Source organism: Daktulosphaira vitifoliae, unplaced genomic scaffold, assembly GCF_025091365.1.
Source record: "Daktulosphaira vitifoliae isolate Bord-2020 unplaced genomic scaffold, ASM2509136v1 Scaffold_1, whole genome shotgun sequence".
Lineage (NCBI taxonomy): Eukaryota > Metazoa > Arthropoda > Insecta > Hemiptera > Phylloxeridae > Daktulosphaira > Daktulosphaira vitifoliae.
Genome location: NW_026099572.1, coordinates 10,139,211 through 10,158,182, shown reverse-complemented (window position 1 = coordinate 10,158,182; position 18,972 = coordinate 10,139,211). Strand labels below are relative to the sequence as shown.

At 24.8% G+C, this 18,972-nt stretch overlaps 2 protein-coding genes across 4 annotated transcripts; one reads left to right on the top strand and one right to left on the bottom strand.

Moving 5' to 3' along the window:
* The first annotated feature begins 1,781 nt into the window (after positions 1-1,781).
* On the top strand, positions 1,782-10,797 carry LOC126896918 (uncharacterized). Of its 2 annotated transcripts, XM_050670109.1 has the most exons (8): positions 1,782-2,135; positions 7,080-7,310; positions 7,381-8,237; positions 8,679-8,768; positions 9,125-9,213; positions 9,276-9,678; positions 9,771-9,952; positions 10,006-10,797. In XM_050670109.1, the coding sequence occupies exons 1-8, from the start codon at positions 2,102-2,104 to the stop codon at positions 10,190-10,192; spliced, it is 2,073 nt and encodes a 690-aa protein (XP_050526066.1). In that variant the 5' UTR covers positions 1,782-2,101; the 3' UTR covers positions 10,193-10,797. The 2 variants fall into 2 exon arrangements, with proteins under 2 accessions (XP_050526066.1, XP_050526068.1); XM_050670111.1 differs by lacking the exon at positions 8,679-8,768 and having other exon boundaries at positions 1,783-2,135.
* LOC126896931 (protein RCC2 homolog) lies at positions 8,368-18,556 on the bottom strand. Of its 2 annotated transcripts, none has more exons than XM_050670126.1 (9): positions 18,018-18,554; positions 16,608-16,836; positions 16,351-16,482; positions 15,564-15,652; positions 13,511-13,789; positions 12,576-12,756; positions 12,304-12,482; positions 11,761-11,953; positions 8,368-8,788 (listed from the first exon to the last, which is right to left on the bottom strand). In XM_050670126.1, the coding sequence occupies exons 1-8, from the start codon at positions 18,183-18,185 to the stop codon at positions 11,774-11,776; spliced, it is 1,437 nt and encodes a 478-aa protein (XP_050526083.1). In that variant the 5' UTR covers positions 18,186-18,554; the 3' UTR covers positions 8,368-8,788; positions 11,761-11,773. The 2 variants fall into 2 exon arrangements, with proteins under 2 accessions (XP_050526083.1, XP_050526084.1); XM_050670127.1 differs by lacking the exon at positions 8,368-8,788 and adding an exon at positions 11,302-11,636 and having other exon boundaries at positions 18,018-18,556.
* Positions 18,557-18,972: the final 416 nt, after the last annotated feature.

Here is an 18,972-nt window from a genome sequence, read left to right as displayed (position 1 = left end):
TAACTCCTGGAAAGGTTATTAGGGATATGTCTATTGTATATACAAATGCAAAAAATTGTTTCTATTGGCTAAAATTACTTAAAAAATTGAATTTTATGAAATAGTGGGCTCATCTGGTATCATGATGTATTAGTGCCTTCATATAGACATCATTGGGTATATGGGTGACATCACCAATAATTGGCTAAAGAAAAATATAACTCTAATTTTTACTAAAAGGTCTTGAGTCATAAAATTTATTAGTTCATTTGATCGATGTATATTTATTTCAAAACCACTTACATTATTCATGTTGAAAAATCATACATTTTATATCTTAATTCTGTGATAGACTTCATACGATATTTTTGTACAACTTTCTCTTAAGTAAATAACTTAATAATTAAATAAAAGAATATAGCAAACTAAATCATGCAACTAGGTGGTATCCAATACTTGTTGGTAATACATAAAATCATTACAGGACCAGCAACAACAATATTTGTTTGGTAACCAAATTATAATATTCAAAATAAAAATAAGGAAAATGAAATTCTATGTGTATAAAATAAATTTTTATTAATCACTACGTTTTTTTTTGTTTTGTGTATTTTAAATTACTGTGTAAATATATAACACGATTGACTGTAAATTACAACTAAACTACACTAAATTACAATGAAATAACAAATGCAGCAAAATATCATCTATCAACATGAAATAAATTAGTAGATAATTAAATAATAAATAAGTAATTTAAGAAATATTTTAACTCTACTCTATGTTTTAAAGTTAACTTCATTTTATTTTATAATTAAATATAAAAAAAATTAAAACTGTGAAACATTTTAGGATTGAAACTCTTCATTAATTACTATTAACATCTTTGTTAAATATACATATATATATATATATAAATTAATTTTAATTAAATTAGCTAAAAAGTTAAAAAACTAATCTATTTCTTTTTTTATTTTTTAAGTTAATTTATTTGCCAAAAACATTTAATTTAAAAACCTTATATAAATATCTATCAAATAAAAATTTTAACATAAAATTAGTTATTTATTTGCGTAGAAAAATTTTTATTTTTATAAATAATGTATACAATTTGTATTTCATATTACATTATTTTTATTTTAAAATTGAGCGAAAAATATTTGTTAACATGTGGCAACAGTTGTTACGTTATAGATAATTTATAAACAGATAAATTGTACTTTTATGGTGAGTTAAAAATCAGACATGCCAACTAACACATAGCATCCTGTTATTAGTGAAAGTGGGTATGAGCACGCATTCAACGAAATACCTAGTACTAATGGTGAGTGTAATGATACCGATATGCAGTCTGGGGGAGAGTGAAAATGTTTTATTAACATATTTTTAGGCACAGAAATATACAATAGTCTTCTTAGAATACATCAACCAACAGATGGGATACGGGTAGGGTAGAACTGTGGAGGGAACAAAGGGAGCGCTAGTGTTCCAGTTCGCCTGTCACATTTTTGCGTTGGTGGGTGATATGTTGAGTGTGATTTGATAGTGGGGGAATTGCACTGTGTACAGTTATGTGGTATTGGTAGGGACAAAAACCTTGAACTATGAGCGTTCAGGCTACGATAGCCTCTATCGAGGTACGTACCTCCGGGGTCGTCGCTTAATGGGTTTTTCATGTTAATGGGAGACGACGCGATGCGATTGGTTGTTCGCTCCGCCGCTGTCGTATGGCCATGGGAAATACGGCAGGCGGTGTACGGGGGGTAGAGCTGCTATGTACCTCGTTTAGAGGCTACGTACTGGTCTCCTCTTTGTTGGGAATTTTGAACGCTCACTCACCGAAGGTCCGACCTATCCTTGTCATAGTTGTTATCGCTTCGCGCGTTTTAACTCGTTGCTGTAATCACCAATCTCTCAATGTCGAAATTTTTGATAATTGTTGGATGAACATAAATTTTTTTTTTAATTTACACGTGTTACTTTAAATGAAACATTTTTTTAATTTCTTAATGAAAAAATTTACAAAAAATAGTGTTAAATACATGGTTTTCTTTGAAAAAGCCAGCATAAATTGGTTGTTTAAATAATAGTTATATAGATTTTATTTTCATAAATCATTAACATGACAGCCGTTGTCAGTGTACCGGCAAATGAAGGTAAATATTATTACTTACTTTATTTTTAATTTTACCAAATAATTGATTAGTGTAAAAATAGTACCGTATGGGCTTAATGTATAAATTACACTAAGTGACGATTGTTATTTCTTGTCAGTATTTCTACTGTATTTACAACAATACTTCAAAACTGTCATTCGTGTTAATGATAAGGATTAATAACTGTTATCGTTATCGTTTTATACATGTCAATGAATATAAATTCATATTAACTAATTGTATTAAAACATTCCTGGAATAATTGATTTTTCATAATTGAATATATAAGTTAGGTTGTCTAAATTTTTATAATATTTGAAAATAATTCACAACAACTCTTGTGTGAATTTTTATTTTAATGGAAAACAATAGTTTGTTTTATTAATGACTTATTTGTTTTTCAGTTACGATACTTTTGGGTTAAACACCCAGGATGTAATGATATACATATAAATACAAAAATAATCAATTACTACATTTCAAATTAGACATAGAAAGTTATAATTTAAATGTATTAAGATAAGAATTATTTGTTGACTTTCGAAAACTGTTAAGTTATTTGGTTAATAAGATTCTTAATATTATATTCGACCAACATTAACTTAATGTGGTATTAAACCTTTTATGTGCTTGTTAACTTGATTAACTAGTAAACATAATTTTTGTTGCGATATAAATTTTTTTTTTTTCAAATTTTTATGTGTATGACCTATTTAATTAAAAAAAACTTGTAACATTTGGCAAACCTCTTTAATCCGTATTTTTTTATAATTTCATTAATACGTTATTTACGTAGGCATACTAAAAAAGTTACAAAAATCCATATTTTGGAACTTTTTTTTTAACTCAACACTTCATGTTAGAAATGAATACTGCTTTCAATGGGAGTATTGACCCCTTGTCTCCTGATTACGTTACTTTGTTGGGGTAATAAGGGCATGTTCCTCAATAACGGAAAATATTTAATTTTATTATTAAAATATTATATTTTACAAAATTATTTATATGTTACAAAATAAAAAATTAATATTTTCATTCATATTTTTAAAAAGGTACTTGTAGATTTTTTGAGTTTAATTTATAATTATGTTTGTTTAATAACATGTTTTATGCAAAAGACTCGAAGAATTATTTACTCATAATGCATATTGATGTGAAATATAAAAATGTTTTCGTCAAATTAATGTTTTCTTTAAATTGAATTTTTAAATTATCAATAATAATTAATTTATCAAACTAAATTTTTCATTAATATTAATTTTTTTTTTTTTTTGAGAATAATGTATGTATCAAAATGGTTTCATATTGATAATTTACTCGAAATTTTGACTCATACAAATGTTTTTTGAAAATACTATTTATTATATTACTGTAATAGGATGATATTTCGAAAAATAAATTATTAAAATTGGTATCAGTTATTCGTAATAATTTGTTTAGTGATGTCATTCAAAAATAGAATATTATTATTGCTCATAAATGTAGTTAAATATAGTGTACCTGTATCTTACACCTGAAATGACGTTATTTGTAAATAATTTTGAGAAAATAAAATTTTTATTAAAGTATTAGAATTTATACATTGTAGATTACTTTTTTTATTGATTTAAATTTAAAGTAGGATTTTTGCAATAACCACTATATTAGTTTATTGGAGACAATTATTCAAATTATTGATTCTAGTCCTAAGTGTTCTCTTATTAATTTACCACTCAACACTTTTTTAATTTTTAATGGAATTTTGTCATATTAAGATCAAGAGTTGGTGCTATAGTTCCCTTTGACCACCTCCATAACCTGAATCTAGTAATTACGTTATGTTGCTCAATACTATTGTATATTTAAATCTGTAACTAAAGGGATACCTCCTCTTAAATTAATTTCTATTAAATATAAAATTAATACAAAACATTATGAATATTAGTGGTCATGTTATTTTATTGAGACACTCAAAGTATTTAAACGTGTAAAATTTTAGTACTACAAGAAACGATTGAAAAAGATACTTTTATATTATTCGAGTTTTTTGAATATAGTTATTGAATAACCTCAATAAAATGTTGTAAAATTATACTGATTAAATGTTATTAATATCTTATTAATCAATTATTAGAAGATAAAACTATTAATTCTAGTATGCTGCTATGCATACTTATAATTTTGGTATTTGAAATCGCATGTCCTAAATAATTTGGCGAACTTTTATTTAAATAAGAATTCATTTCACGGAATATATATATAGATTAGAATCCAGACAACGATAGTCTAGTTAGTTTGATAATTTTAGTTGTCACTAATAGAATAAATGTTTTGTTGTTCAATGGTTACTTTTTTTTGACGTAATCAATCTTTTTATTGACAATTACATGGGATTAGATAAAGACTATTTAGAAGCTAGAAATGAAGTCTATTGCCTACCTCCAGGTGCTGGATTAACCAATCCTAGTTGTGTTCACCATTGCACTGAAATTTTACACCTTTTGATTATTAATTTTTTTCTATTATAGGAATCAATATAATATTTTTAATTAAAAAATTATCAATAAATATAATACTAATAAACTAACTACTAATAAAAAGAGAACAGTATATACGCACTTTTCAAAAATTGTTCAAAATATTACCATTTGGTAATTCTTGTGGGAAATTTTACAACGGAATAAATAATTATATACATTTTATTTAATTATGTTTTTTTGATTTAATAAAAAAAAATTATCAGGATAAAAATGTATGTTACTAACGACATCTAATAAATTTCCTTTAAGAAACAAATTTTTTTGGCTAGCAAACTATATCAATTATTGCTTTCTCATTAATTTGATATTTTACATTGCTTAGTCTGTAGGTTAAAACAATATTTCATGATTTTTTCAGGTTAATTATAATTACTATTTTGATGTGTTATACATTAAGAAAAATATCTACATTAATTAATTAATTACTTTACAGACTATTAGGTTTTAAATAACATACAATATGTAATTAAATAATACTTAACTAATTTCGTTTTTTTATCTTAATTATTTATGGCTTATTTTTATTAGTTAGATGTATTATTTTTAAAACTTTAAGCTAAACTCTTAAAACATGTGTTCCGAAGATTTTTTAATTTTTAAAAAAAATAAATATAATTATCTAATATTAATTTGATTTAACAATATACTGTTATTTTTTATTCACCGAAATTAAATAATATGCGGCCCATACAGTTCAGCAAACGCAATGATACTATGCACAGGTATCAGGGGTATAAATTATTGAGTTAAGCTGTTTAGATTTATCCACCTTCGTCTCCTTTATTATAAAAAGTAACGAACAGAATAGATAACTAAGCATAAATTTTAAATAAAGAGGTTTCAGATTATAAAAGATAAGAATTCATTTTTTTTTATCATTGACTTAATCGTTGAAAACAAATTTTGGTTTTAGTAAGGATGTTTCTAACGCCAAATACTATTAAATATATATTTAAATCTAAAAATATATTATAATTTATAAATTAAGTTTAAAAAAAATGATTAATATATAATAATGATTAATAAATTATTCCAAATAATTTGTTATTAGGTATAATACAAGTAAAATATAAATTATATATTTTAATTAAAAAAAAATTAAGGATAAATGAATAAATGTTATAATCGAATTTTATTAATTAATAATATTAATATTTGTAGCTATTATTAACAATGAAATTTAAATAATTATTAAATAGAAATTATAGTATGAATTTAATAAATAATTTAGATACATTGTGTTTAAAATAGGCGATCATTATTAACATTTTTTTTAAATGTATTTTCTTGAAAAATTACTTTTATAACAAAATAGTTTTTTTTTAATTAAATTTAAACAAAAATAAAATAAAATACATGGTGTTCTTTTACCGCAAATAAGTAATTTTAGTATTTTATATTTATGGGATACACTTATTACGTTATTTTTGTGCTTGTTGTACTACTTTCATTTAACCAAAATTTATATCTAGGATTTATTCATTTTATTAATCTCTTATTTTTTTTACACAAAGTAAAATTTATCTCGTTTCTCTGTTAGATAAAAAATTAAGGAAAAGATATTATGTCTATTTTATACACGAATAGTTCATTTTTAAATTAAAATTTTTAATTTACATAAATATTTGAAATTTATAAAAATGTACGAAAATATTTGTGATGATAAATTTTTTGTCTGTGTAAGGACTATTGTGAAATCTTTTGGAGGGAAAATTAGTAAAAACATTTTGTATTTTACTAATATTTATATTTGTTAAAAAATGAATAAAAAAGTTACAAACTAATTTTTATACTTAGGAAAGAGAAGTCATACTACTACTATATTTTGAGTTTTTCTTCATAAGAAAGTTCGTAATACATTATTCTTCATTAAAATTTCGGATTCTGTTTAGTTGTTATTTAATTTCTCATGGAAAATTTTGGTAATTATGAAAATAGTTTTTCAAAATATTCAGGTTTGAATATTTTTCAAAATTGACATTTTTAAGGCCTAATATGAATTAATATCGTATGTATATAGTAACTATAAGCTATATTATATTCATAATAACTATAAAAATTGAATGTGTAATTTGATAGTTTGTTTAAAATTAGCCATGTAGCTAGATTAATTTTTACACAATTTGCTCAATGAAAAATATGGATTTCTTTATTACTACATTACTCTTAAAGGGTAGTGTATATTTAGATTTTTTTAATTTATTCTCTTATAAAATTTTTCATCATGCTGTCATACAATATTTAAAAACCACAATTAATTACAACTTTACATAACTATACTGCACATTGTACTATAATATACAACAAATCTTAAAACATTGTCTAATTAAATTATGCTGTATTTAAGCAATACCTGAATGAACCAGTATAAATTTAATACCTTATGTAGCTACATGTCTGTTAAATATAAAATTGTTAATTATAGGAATTTGTATTAAAAATGAACGAGATGATCCTGAAATTAATGCTATGGCTCTTAAAATCAAAGAAAATATGCAAAAGACTGCTGCAGCAGCTTCTTTGAGACCTGCTGCAACACCTAATAATGTATACATAAATAGGGCTGGTAGACCAGTTCCTATTACAAACATACCAGTAGCCACTGTTAAAGAAAGTATAAAGGATTCTTGTAGTGAAGATGATCAAAGCATTAAAGGTACAGATAATAGATTTCCAATATTGCGAGCCTTACATTTTTATGTTATTTGTATATTATTGTTATATAGGTAGGTTTGGTTGGAAAACAATTGGTTCATGCAATGTCCCATACATTATACGAGTCATTGATAATGAACAGTTGAAATTTGTATCTGTGAGAATTGCTGAAAGTCAACTTTTAAGCAAATATCTAAATTATTTGCATGCAGATATATATACTTGTACTTCAGTGAAGAGCCATTTTATAACAGAGTGTGAAGCTAAGTTGCTTAATGATATTAACCAGAGACATTGTGATCAGTCATATGGGAAAGATCCTTTTTATGCTGGTAAAGACTATATAGTTCGTTTAGAAGATGTAGAAGAGTTCTATGCATTCATAGAAGTTTGTTATAAAAAATTGTTATGCAATATTACACCTGGGCGTCGAGAAAAATGTGGTTTTATACGAATTAATAATGAATCAGTGGTTCCATATTGTATAAAAAATGATCAAAAGTATGTTCCACTTTTCTACTTTGAGGGCGAAACTGATAATTTAAGATTAAGAGCAGAAAAACTTGAAAATTGGAATTTAGCATACTTAAAATTTTGTTGCAAAGTTCAAGGCATTAGAAATGAATTGTTTGCAAGTGATTCATGCATAGTTACTAGCTTAGAAGATATAAAAAATTACTTTCCACCAGATACAAATTTTGAGGAGTATTGGCCAGCCAAAGTAGTTGATACTCAGTTATTAAACAATCAGAAAGCCACAAATGTTAATCCACCAGCTGCTTGGGTTAGAGCTCCTCCTCCAGCTCTCAATAAAGTGACTCCTCCAGATAATATACTTGCACATACAATAACTTCATCTAATGTAACTCAACAAAATATTTCAATAGCAAATGGGAATTATCAAAATGGTTGGGCTAATAATCAATTGGTGAGTATTAATATTATTATTTTGTATTTACTTTTCTTTGATTGCTTTGTTTGCTTTTATAATTCAATTTGTATTAGCTTTTTAAAAGTATTTAAGTCATGCCATAAAAATAAATTAATACGTATCAAAATATAATAGTAATATTATCGATTTATTACAATAAAATAAAATAAAATCTATTTAAAAATGCTAAAACAAAAAATGTGTTGCTTTTTTTTTTTTTAGATAAGTAAATCATTATTCACTTGTTTGCTGTCTAGGTTTTAAATATTAAATTGGTTATTGGTCATTCTAATCAGATGGTTCTGGGTTAAGATTTTTGGTTCAATTTTTTTTTTTAGATTTTCTTTGAGCATGTTTTTTGAACTATTTCAAACAATTTTTTTTTTTAATTATTGTACATTCTACTTCATTTTCAATAAGTAAATAATATTTTTGTAGGTAAACTCTTATAGTGCACAAAACCAGCCAACACGAGGCTATTCTGGTGTATCCAGAAATCAAAATGCAGCTGTTCATTATTATAATGTGGTACATGTCTTCTTTATTTTCTAAAAAAAAAAAAATAATAATAAAGAAGTATTTTAAGTATAAATATTGTATTGATAAATGATAAAGTTAATGCATTTAGGATTAAATTTAATAAAAACAATAAATAAGGCAATTACATTTAATACTTAATCATTTTTCGAACAATTAAAAAAAAAAAATACTAACTAGTTTTTTGGTATAATTTATAACAGACCTAAATATAATGAAATAAATTTTATTTCAAAAAATAAAATATTCATACGATAAAATATAACTAACAAAATATTTAATAAGTGTAGGTTTGAAATTATATTTAATCGTGTTTTATTAAACTTATCTTATTATTTGATTTATAGAATAATTCATTGATTCAAAATAATAGTTCAATGAATACTCAGCCACCGCCATTAGTTAGAGTTTCTAATACAACTACTCCAGTAGTTGGGTAAGAATATGTTAAAATTTAAATATTTTTGACTACAGCTAAATTTTTTTTATAAATTACAGAAATTCTGTATCTTATGCCAGCACACCAATGAACCAACAAATGACAACAATGTATAATCCTATTGTTAACAACAATGTTATGTCGACTAATAACCAATTACGTCAATTTTATAATAGTCAACGAGGACAAGGTCAAATAATAAATCCTCAATCTTATGGTCAACCCATACCAGTCGGTGTTCCGAATTCTCGATTATCAAATACTCAGCAACGTAATACTTTAAGAAATATTGCTCCAAATACTTCAGTGCCACAAGCTTCAGAAATAATTGATCTTTCATCACCACCATCAAGTCCAGTACCACCACCCCATCCTACACAAGATCCAAATCGTGGATGGGAATTGAAAAAAATTCCTGAGCGGTCTTGGGGTACTGATACTTCTAGCAATGCTGCTTATAAGGTATATCTAATTAATCAATCTATACCAAATACCTATTGTTTTGATAAATAATAAATGAACATTTTGTATTTTTAATCTAATTTCTTTTTTAGATTCAAAGGGCTACCTTACAGGGCAAAACAATCTATTGTATTAATGCGAAGCCATATATGTACTCTGATCTTATGGTAACCATTCAAGATTTAGTACAAGCATTATTTCCTACTTGTTCTGTTCAAAGGTGTTCAACTTTGCTCTACAAATTCCTTAAAACAGCATTATACAGTGGAAACACGTAAGTTAAATTTTTTTTATATATTGATTTAGTTTTAATTTAAATTTTTCTAGTGAACAAATAGCTGTATTGCGTGAAAATGGTCGTTTAAAAAATATTTCTTATGGTGATGAAGTTCCATTAGCCATGTTATCAGATATAAGCCAAATACTTCTTCAACTGTGTCGATTAGTTAAACAAGATGAACAACAATTCCAACAACAGGTTGGTCCACAAAATAAACGTCAACGTCTCAGCTAGGAATGGGTTGGGCCTGGTGGAAGCCGACCCGAGTGGCCAAAAATGGCCAAAGGGGGAGTTAGTGGATGGTATACAATGGCTGATAGCAATGACTGGTTAAATGCTGGTGCTTCTCCACAGTCCTATCAACATAATAACTGGCCAACTCTCCCTCCTTATTTATGATTTCTTGTGCAATAATATATTTATCAATAATACCATTAGGTAAATATCATGATTTTTTTTCAAACTAAACAATAATAAATGTATCATGTTAAAAATACTAAATGTTCCTGACATTACTTTTACTGTAGTTTGGATTAAAATCAATATTTTTTTTTGACTAAAGTAAATTTTAACAAAATAAAACTAGGGTATTTTGTTCCTATGTTATTTGTAAATATTTTTACATTTTGTAATTATGTATTAATAGTCTGTTTATATTGTTTATTAAAAACTTCTCGGGTTCTTATTTCCATTAAATTGTATGTGTTTAACAAAAAAGCATTGATATTTTTTAAAGGAAATTTACAATTAAATTATATTGTTTTTTAACATTTTTGTTTTTGTTAATTTATTATATAATTTTGTATTGACCAATAAAATATATGGATATTTATTGTAAATGTGTTTTTAAGATATTTTTCATAAAAAGTAAACTTATAATCCACTAAATAATCATATGATGTTTGAAAGGATATTGCTTAAACTTTTTAATTTTGAGTTATGACAATAAAATTACATTAATAAGAATCTAAAAAAATATAAATAGAATAATTAATTATAATTCCCTTTAATTTTTTAAGCTAACAAAAATTATTGTTGAGCAAGTTAATTTTTCACTGTTATAAGTAATTTCAACTAAATAATTTAGTCTATTTTACACAAAATTAATTGATTTTTTTTTATTAAAAAAGATTAACCAAGAATAATGGCCTTTTAAATAAGAACATTTTACACAAAATGCTAACAATTATAAAGAATCCCTGAAGTTATATTTATTGTATTATGTAGAGTACAACTAACTTTAAACAAATAAAATTAGATAATGATATTTTATCGATAATAATAATTAAGATTTATAATTTAATTTTTAGTAATATAAAATCATTATCTTTTTTTTCTTTGAGGATTGCTTACATTCAATGTAACACCATAAGAATCATTTTGTACAATTTTCCATTATTAATACAAGGATGAAGATTATTAAAGGTACAGGAATTGTGTCAATCAGAAACTGTGAAGGATAGTTTTAGGTAGGATTAAAAGGTATTTTTTAGTACTAAAACAAAATTATTATAATAATAATTTATCATTTAATAAGTATAAATACGGATACTTGTCATTTTAATAAATGATAATATGAAAAAAAAAAAAAAATTAGAACAGATCAGTAAAAATTGTATTGAGCAGGAACTTAGTTCTGATTGACAATGTTCTGCTTACTTTAAATTAAAGCTTAAGTCTAATGGAACAAATATTGTAGAAAAAATTAAACATAGTATATATATATAAAAAAAAAAAAAAATATCAAATACCATTTGGTTTTAAATACAAATTAGAAACAACATTGTCCTTTTTATTATTACCTTTTCAGTAAAGTTAGGACACAATAGGTTTATATTCTGGCAATGAAGCGATCGAGTCCTTGTCATCTTCTGACTGGTCACGAGCCAGTAAAAATGTATGTGAGGATCCACAAGTTACATGCTCTACATAAACACCATCAAGTTTCTTCATTTCACATGGTTTTGCACTAGATTTCTTTAAATCTCCTAGACCCTAAAATTACAAGATAGAATTCATTTAAATGTTTTTAAGAACAGATTAAATAAAATTAACTAATCAAGTTAAACCAAATAAAATTTTTACATTAAAAAATTATTTTTATAAAAATTGTTAAGCAGCAATTTTTGAAAATAAAATTATTAAAATGTATTTCATTTTAGTCATAAAAAGTTATTAGTTCATAGTTTTCATTTATTATAATAATTCTAAAAATTTTGATCAGCCTCTAAATCTTAGAATCTTACTGTGTTGACATGGTTTTCTTACTAATTATTTGAATTACATTTCTAATTGGAAATAATAATTTTTTCAAGATAACATTATTGAAAAAAAATTATATTTACCAGTTCACCAGAGCTATTTCCAGAGCCCCAGGATATACATGAATCATCAGCTGCTGCAACCATACCTATACCACATGTACCAATGCTGCGTACATTCCAACCATGAAGGTCTTGTACAGGTTTAGGATACATATTAGCTTCACCTCTACTACTCATCTGACCAAACAAATACACAGCACCTAAAATTTAAGATAATATGAAACTATTGAAATATACAATGTAGATAGTAGTTATAATTAAATAAATTTCTCATCAACATTAAATTTACATACCAAATTCATTAATTGCAAGGCTAAAAGCAGGACCACATGCAACATATTTAATACCACTTCTTTGAACATCAAAATACTTAATAAGTCTTGGTTGCATTTCATCTTTAGGTTCAGAATGTCCCAATCGACCATAACCGCCAAAACCCCACGAGTAGGCTTTTTTACGATCATCAATGGCTACCTAATATCAAAAGAAAAAATCATGTAAAAACTAACATTTCAGGTTACAATATTGTGAAAAACTCATAATTCATAATAAAAAGAAAGAAGTTATTGTTTACTTAAATTTTTACAGAAATCAAAATTGTAAAGAACACATAAATTAAGAAATACAATTTGTTTCAGACCTAATGCTTGTAACTTATAATACAGTTATCATTTTATTGAAATTTTAAAAAAAATAACTGTTGTCTTATTAAACTATTTGTATATTATTTATCATTAATAATAAAATTATATATATAAATAATTAAAATACTATAATAATAATTATAAAAGTATATAATTTAATAAATAATTTTTTTAAATTTTAAAATAGCTATTTTTTTGTTCTTACAAAATATTTTGATTGGTATTTCACTGATATTTGATAATAGTTTTAGGATATGTATACATTGAGTTACAAGCATTTTAATATATAGTGTGTATGCAGCATGGGTCAGTAGAACTTGTACTGATATATATCTTTATTGTATACTACACCCACGTTCCACACTCGCTCTTTATATTAAAATGTTTGTAAATTGATGAGTACTTGTCCTAATATTTTTGTAAAAAAGATTAAAAATTAACTACTTTAAAATTAAAAAAAAAAAAATTTTTTTTAACAAAATGATAATTGTTGAAACAAGCATTGCCAATTAGGTCTGAGACACTCAGATAATTACAGATAATATTTATTTGATAGTATTAAATAATTTAAATTTAATATTTACCGTATGGTTTGTACCACAAGAAAAATCTCTTATTTCTGGCTTAGGCAAAATTTCTACTTTATTTTTGTTTTTTTCCACAAAAGTTAAAATAGCTTTAGGTTGATTAACAGTAGCATACTGAATTGCACCTGCGCGTTCAATGTATTCACCAGTTGTATTATGCCCAAGTTGTCCATACTCAGGTAAACCAAATGAATACAGTGTTCCTTTACAATCAAGTAAAATACTGAAATCTGCACCGCATCCAACCTTGACAATTGGTGGACCATTGTATTTAACCTAAAATTCACAATTTAAAATTAAAATTTTTAAGTAAATAATTTTTTTTAATTTTCTAAACAGATGAGCATCTAAAAGAAGTTCATGTAACTTGATCAAATGTTATTGTTTAAAAATAAATAAATAAAAGTGACAGATTACCTTTTTTCAAAAAAGTTTGAATGATGGAGGGAAAATGTAACTTAATGTTAATTTTATAGTTATATAAAGGTAAAACTAATAAAGTGATTAAATTTCCAAAATTTTTTTTTTGAATAAATAGAAATGAAAAAAGAATATATTAATTTTTTTTATAGTATTAAATAATTTTTAAAAAAATTTTTTATTTAACTATAAAATCAATCACCTTAAAAAAAATTTAAGTTACTCAGTAAATAACAATTATAATATCCAATAAATCTTTTGAATAAATTTAATACATTATATTAGATAACTTAATTATCGTTATTGTAGAATTTAGTTATTTTAATTATTTTCTCTTGTGCAACATTATATTAAAACACTGCACACGGTAATCCAATTACTATGTCTTACGCAATATTTTCAAAAGTACATGACAAAATATAATTATTTTATTAGTCTCTTACACGCTTAAATTAACATAAAAAAAGATCAAAGCTAAATTAATAACAGTGCCTAACAGATAAGTACGCTACAAAAATAATTTATCCTGATAGATTGAATTTAGATTGAAAACTTCAATATAACAGCACAGTTAACCAAATGATAGGTAATAACATCAAGAATCTATATATAAAAAAAAAATTATATTGATATGTTCATTTTTGAAAAAGTTATTTCGAAAATTAGCGATTTTTAAATTTGTAATTTTTTTGGAGGTTTCCCCCATTTACGGAGAACGAGGGAATTTTTTTCAATTTTTAAGGGTAATGTCTTCGACTAGATACGATTTGTGATCTTTTGACGTATTGTTGAAAGAAATCCGTTTGGTGAGAGCTGAGAAAAAGTGATAACAGACAAAAAACACATCATAGGAAAACCAATACCTTCTCAGCTTCGCATCGAAGCTAAAATAGTCATATCCCAGTTTTTCGCTCTTTAAATTTTATCAGCCCTAGTTTTTTAAATGTAAACATACATTTAGATGGCTATTAAATAAGAAAATTACTAGCCACTAACAACTTTTAAACCAGTATTATGGAAGTAATTAATACTTTAATAAAATAAAATATTTTTATCTTTATGCATTTATGATATACAGTACATCTGCTACAATATAAAAATCTTAAACTTTTAAAACAATGGTTCAAAAGTTGTTATCAAGCTATTATTTTTTTTATTTGTAATTAAGTTACATTTCATGTTTTACTTTCAAGTCATGTTTCTATTGAACAAACTAACGATATAATTGAATAAATAAAAGGGGGATATATTTTTACCTGTAAAATATTCACAAGTTCTAAAAAAAAATATATATATTATATTTTACTTTTGAAGATATTGCCTGAGATATAATTTGCTGATCGCTCTATATATGCATTAAGCATAAAAAATATTTTTATCGTTTTAATACATTTTCCAAAATTAAAAATGTACTATTGAATTCTAAATTAACTTATTTTTTAATATAAAATTTCATTTAATTGGTAAAATTAATATTCATAATAATTAATGTTTGTTTTGTTAAATACTAAAAAAATATTTAAATAAAATGTTGTGATTAAAATTATATGAAAAAAATCTTTTTAACTGAAAAAAAAAAATAAAAAAATACAACATAAGTGAATTTTTTTATAAAATTAATGTCACTGACCTTTAATGCAGTAGTGATCATGGGTTCTTTGGACTTCACGCCACACTGACCATATTTGTTATCACCACAACTATAAACTGCACCACGATCTGTTACCAATTATTTTTGAATATATAACAATACATTACAAGTATTAAAATCACTTAAATGCCAATTTTTAATTATATCTAAGTTATTTCTAAAAGATAGAATGCTAGATATATAAAATTCAATTGTTTTTAGAATACATAATGATAAAATTCTAAGTTTTTAAATTATTGGGTACAAATATTTTGAAATAAAATAATTAAATTTATTTAATATTATTTGCTATTTGGTAATTGATTCATATAATTATTCCATGAGCCCATCAAGAGGATATTTTAAGGGCTTTGTTATTTCTTATTAGATTACAATCTAATCAGGATTGTTAAGGGTTTAAAATATATTAAAAACACTAAAAATTTCAAAATTTATATTGGATTTAAGGGATATTTTAAACTGTTTACCTATCTTTAATAAGTTTTTTTTTATAAAACATGTTTTTTAACAAATCTTAATAATTAAAAAAGTTTTTAAGAAATAAAAAAAAATAAATTGTTAAAGAAGAATTATAATAAAATGGTTATTGTATCTTAATTAATAAGAATTGTAAGTTAGAATGTTCCATCTTTTATTTATTATAGAACTGATAATTTATAATAAACATTTATCATAAAATGAATTATCTTTTTATTTAACATTATATTAAATATAATAGTTTTAAATTGTAGAAAAATAGATCATGATTTATATGAATAAAGTTTACCAGTAAGAAGAAGTGTGTGACTACGGCCAGTAGCTGCATTGACAATAGCATGATCAGGTAACCCTTCAATAGGGGTAGGTAGATCTCGTCTCAGTAAATCTTTTACACCAAGTTGACCTTTCTCATTACGACCTTAAATAAATATAATTGATGACATATATTGTTATATTTATATAGATAATTTTGATTGATACATAAAAAGTTTTTATAAAAATGTTACAAGTCAAAAAGTATCCTAATATATAATAAATACTAACCTAATGACAATGCTTTTCCTTCTTCTGTAATGAAAATAGTATGCGCCGAGTTACAACCACTCACCACATGGCGGATACGAGTATTTTGAAGAGGAACAAACACATGAGGTTCATATAAATTACGTCCAATTGATTTGCATCCTTTTGGTACAGTTTTACGACCATTTAAATCCCAATTAGTACCACCAGTTATTAGAATTATTCCTATATGATCTGGTCCTTTAACTCTCTATAAGAATAAATAAAATGTATAAAAAATTTAATTCTATAAAGTGATAGCTCAGTTATAAATTTTATCAAATAATATTGTACATTGAACTATCTTAAGAATCTAATGGGTGATATTACAAGTAATAATACAATAATGAAAAATTGTTTAATTGTGAATCAAAAAAATAACTTCAATTTGTAAGTGAAAAGACTGAGATCAATAGTAGCCTATCCAAATAAGAACAATAAATCAAAATAAATAATAATTTAAGTTGATAAAAATTATTTCAAAATTTTTTTTAATAAATTCTTACAAATACTTTAATAAATCCATTCATTTTCTAATTAAAAAATATTTAAATGTATACTAGCAATACATTCTACTAAATTTTATATTGAATTATAGCAATATTTGTGTTTTGCATTATTACATTTTAAGTTCCATGTTAGTTCAACAAGTCTTCATTCGAAGTTTTAAATAACTGTTGGATTGTTATCGATTAGATGTATTAATATATAATTAAAAATTCTTCAACTACTTTTTTCTATTAATATTGCTATATATTTTTATTTTTTAAAACAAGTTGAAGCTGTATTACATAATTTTAACATTTTGTGGTATATATCACTATTGCACTTTGACCCTAATATTGAATTTTAAAAATAATATTATTATTACCTATATTATATGGTAATACTATGAATTGAATTGACAAACAAGTCAAAATAAAATATTGTAACATGAAATCTTAGATATATCTAAAATTACCAAATTTATACAACATCCCAAAATCATAGATAAATGTATATTTTATTTATTAATTTGATCTTTTTATAAAATTTAAAAGTAATTTGCAAAGAATAATTTGAATAAATTCAACTATATTACCTATAAACTTATACGTTTAGTAGTTTCAAAAATATGCATCTGTTAAGTTCAGTATTTTAAAATGTTAACTATAATATACTTTTAAAATTCTAATTAATTCCAAAAATCATTACAATTTTCAATGTGAACATTGAAACAATAATTACAAACACTATATAAGTAAAAAAAAATTATATTACTAGTAGTACATTATACAAGAATATTCATTGTATTCCCATAGAATAGTTTTCATATCATTAATCTAAGCGAAAGTTAGTATCAATGTGTTTAAAACATGTTTCACATAGTAGAACAAAAAAAATTATACTTACAATAGATTCATTTTCTTCGGTAGTTAAATCATCGCCATCTTCATCAGATGATTTTTTGTCATCTTCATGTTCTTCCTCACTTAATTCAGGTGGATCTTCTTCAATTAATTTTGATTTTTTGCGAGAAACACCATTGGATTTGCCTTTTGACTGACGTTTGGTAGACATGATGATAAATTCTCAGGTGCAGAATAGATAATATAAGTACGGTACAGTAAGTCGCTTACCGGCTTAAAAAATTTGAAAATTTGGTCGCTGATCGGGGACAGCGTCAATGATGACGAGAACAACGAACGCGCTTAGCATGCAAACAAACGGGATCGGGTCAAATGATAGCGGACGCCATTAAAAGTAAAATAAAAAAGTGGCATATACTGAGAGAGAGCAAGAGAGATGGTCAGAGAGGGAAAGAAAGAAAAAGGAGAACGCCGTTTGTTTGTGTACGGTACGAGTGTGCGTGTGTAAAATCGGGGACCACGATGCAGCAGCTGCAAGGTTTACGCGGGCGGCGGCGCAGCGAGGTCATGGTATATTGCCCCCACCCCGAACCACGGTATCACGATTTTTTTGAGTAATATACAAAAACCAGAAATCATTCGATGACCGCGTTATATCTTGTTGCTATTGTGAACTGATGTGTAATGACCACTATATCAACAATTGGTTAATTAATTTTATTTCGATGAATATAATTTGGTTTATAAAGTTAACGTATTTTGGAAAAACACAAATTGGTATACAAATTACCTTCCGTACTTTAATGAGCTCTCGGTACTTTTCCATATCTGAAATTTGAGTGGCCATATAATCGCGTTACTATAATAGAAACTTTTATTATAAAGTGTAATAAAAACTGAGGGTTTCGTTTACATTATTCATTAGCCATTAAGAAAAGTTACGTTACTAAGATTTTTTGGACATTTTGGCGCGATGGTACTTAACAGTGCCATTAAAG

What these genes read in the sequence shown, in the direction of transcription:
- LOC126896918 (XM_050670109.1), top strand. Translation starts at nt 2,102, where the DNA reads ATGACAGCCGTTGTCAGTGTACCGGCAAATGAAG. An exon ending in ACAACTACTCCAGTAGTTGG is followed by an intron (nt 9,214 to 9,275) that starts GTAAGAATATGT and finishes TATAAATTACAG; the next exon opens with AAATTCTGTATCTTATGCCA. An exon ending in CTAGCAATGCTGCTTATAAG is followed by an intron (nt 9,679 to 9,770) that starts GTATATCTAATT and finishes TTTCTTTTTTAG; the next exon opens with ATTCAAAGGGCTACCTTACA.
- LOC126896931 (XM_050670127.1), bottom strand. Translation starts at nt 18,185, where the DNA reads ATGTCTACCAAACGTCAGTCAAAAGGCAAATCCAATGGTGTTTCTCGC. An exon ending in AGGAAAAGCATTGTCATTAG is followed by an intron (nt 16,483 to 16,607) that starts GTTAGTATTTAT and finishes TATTTATTTAAG; the next exon opens with GTCGTAATGAGAAAGGTCAA. An exon ending in GAAATAGCTCTGGTGAACTG is followed by an intron (nt 11,954 to 12,303) that starts GTAAATATAATT and finishes TTGTAATTTTAG; the next exon opens with GGTCTAGGAGATTTAAAGAA.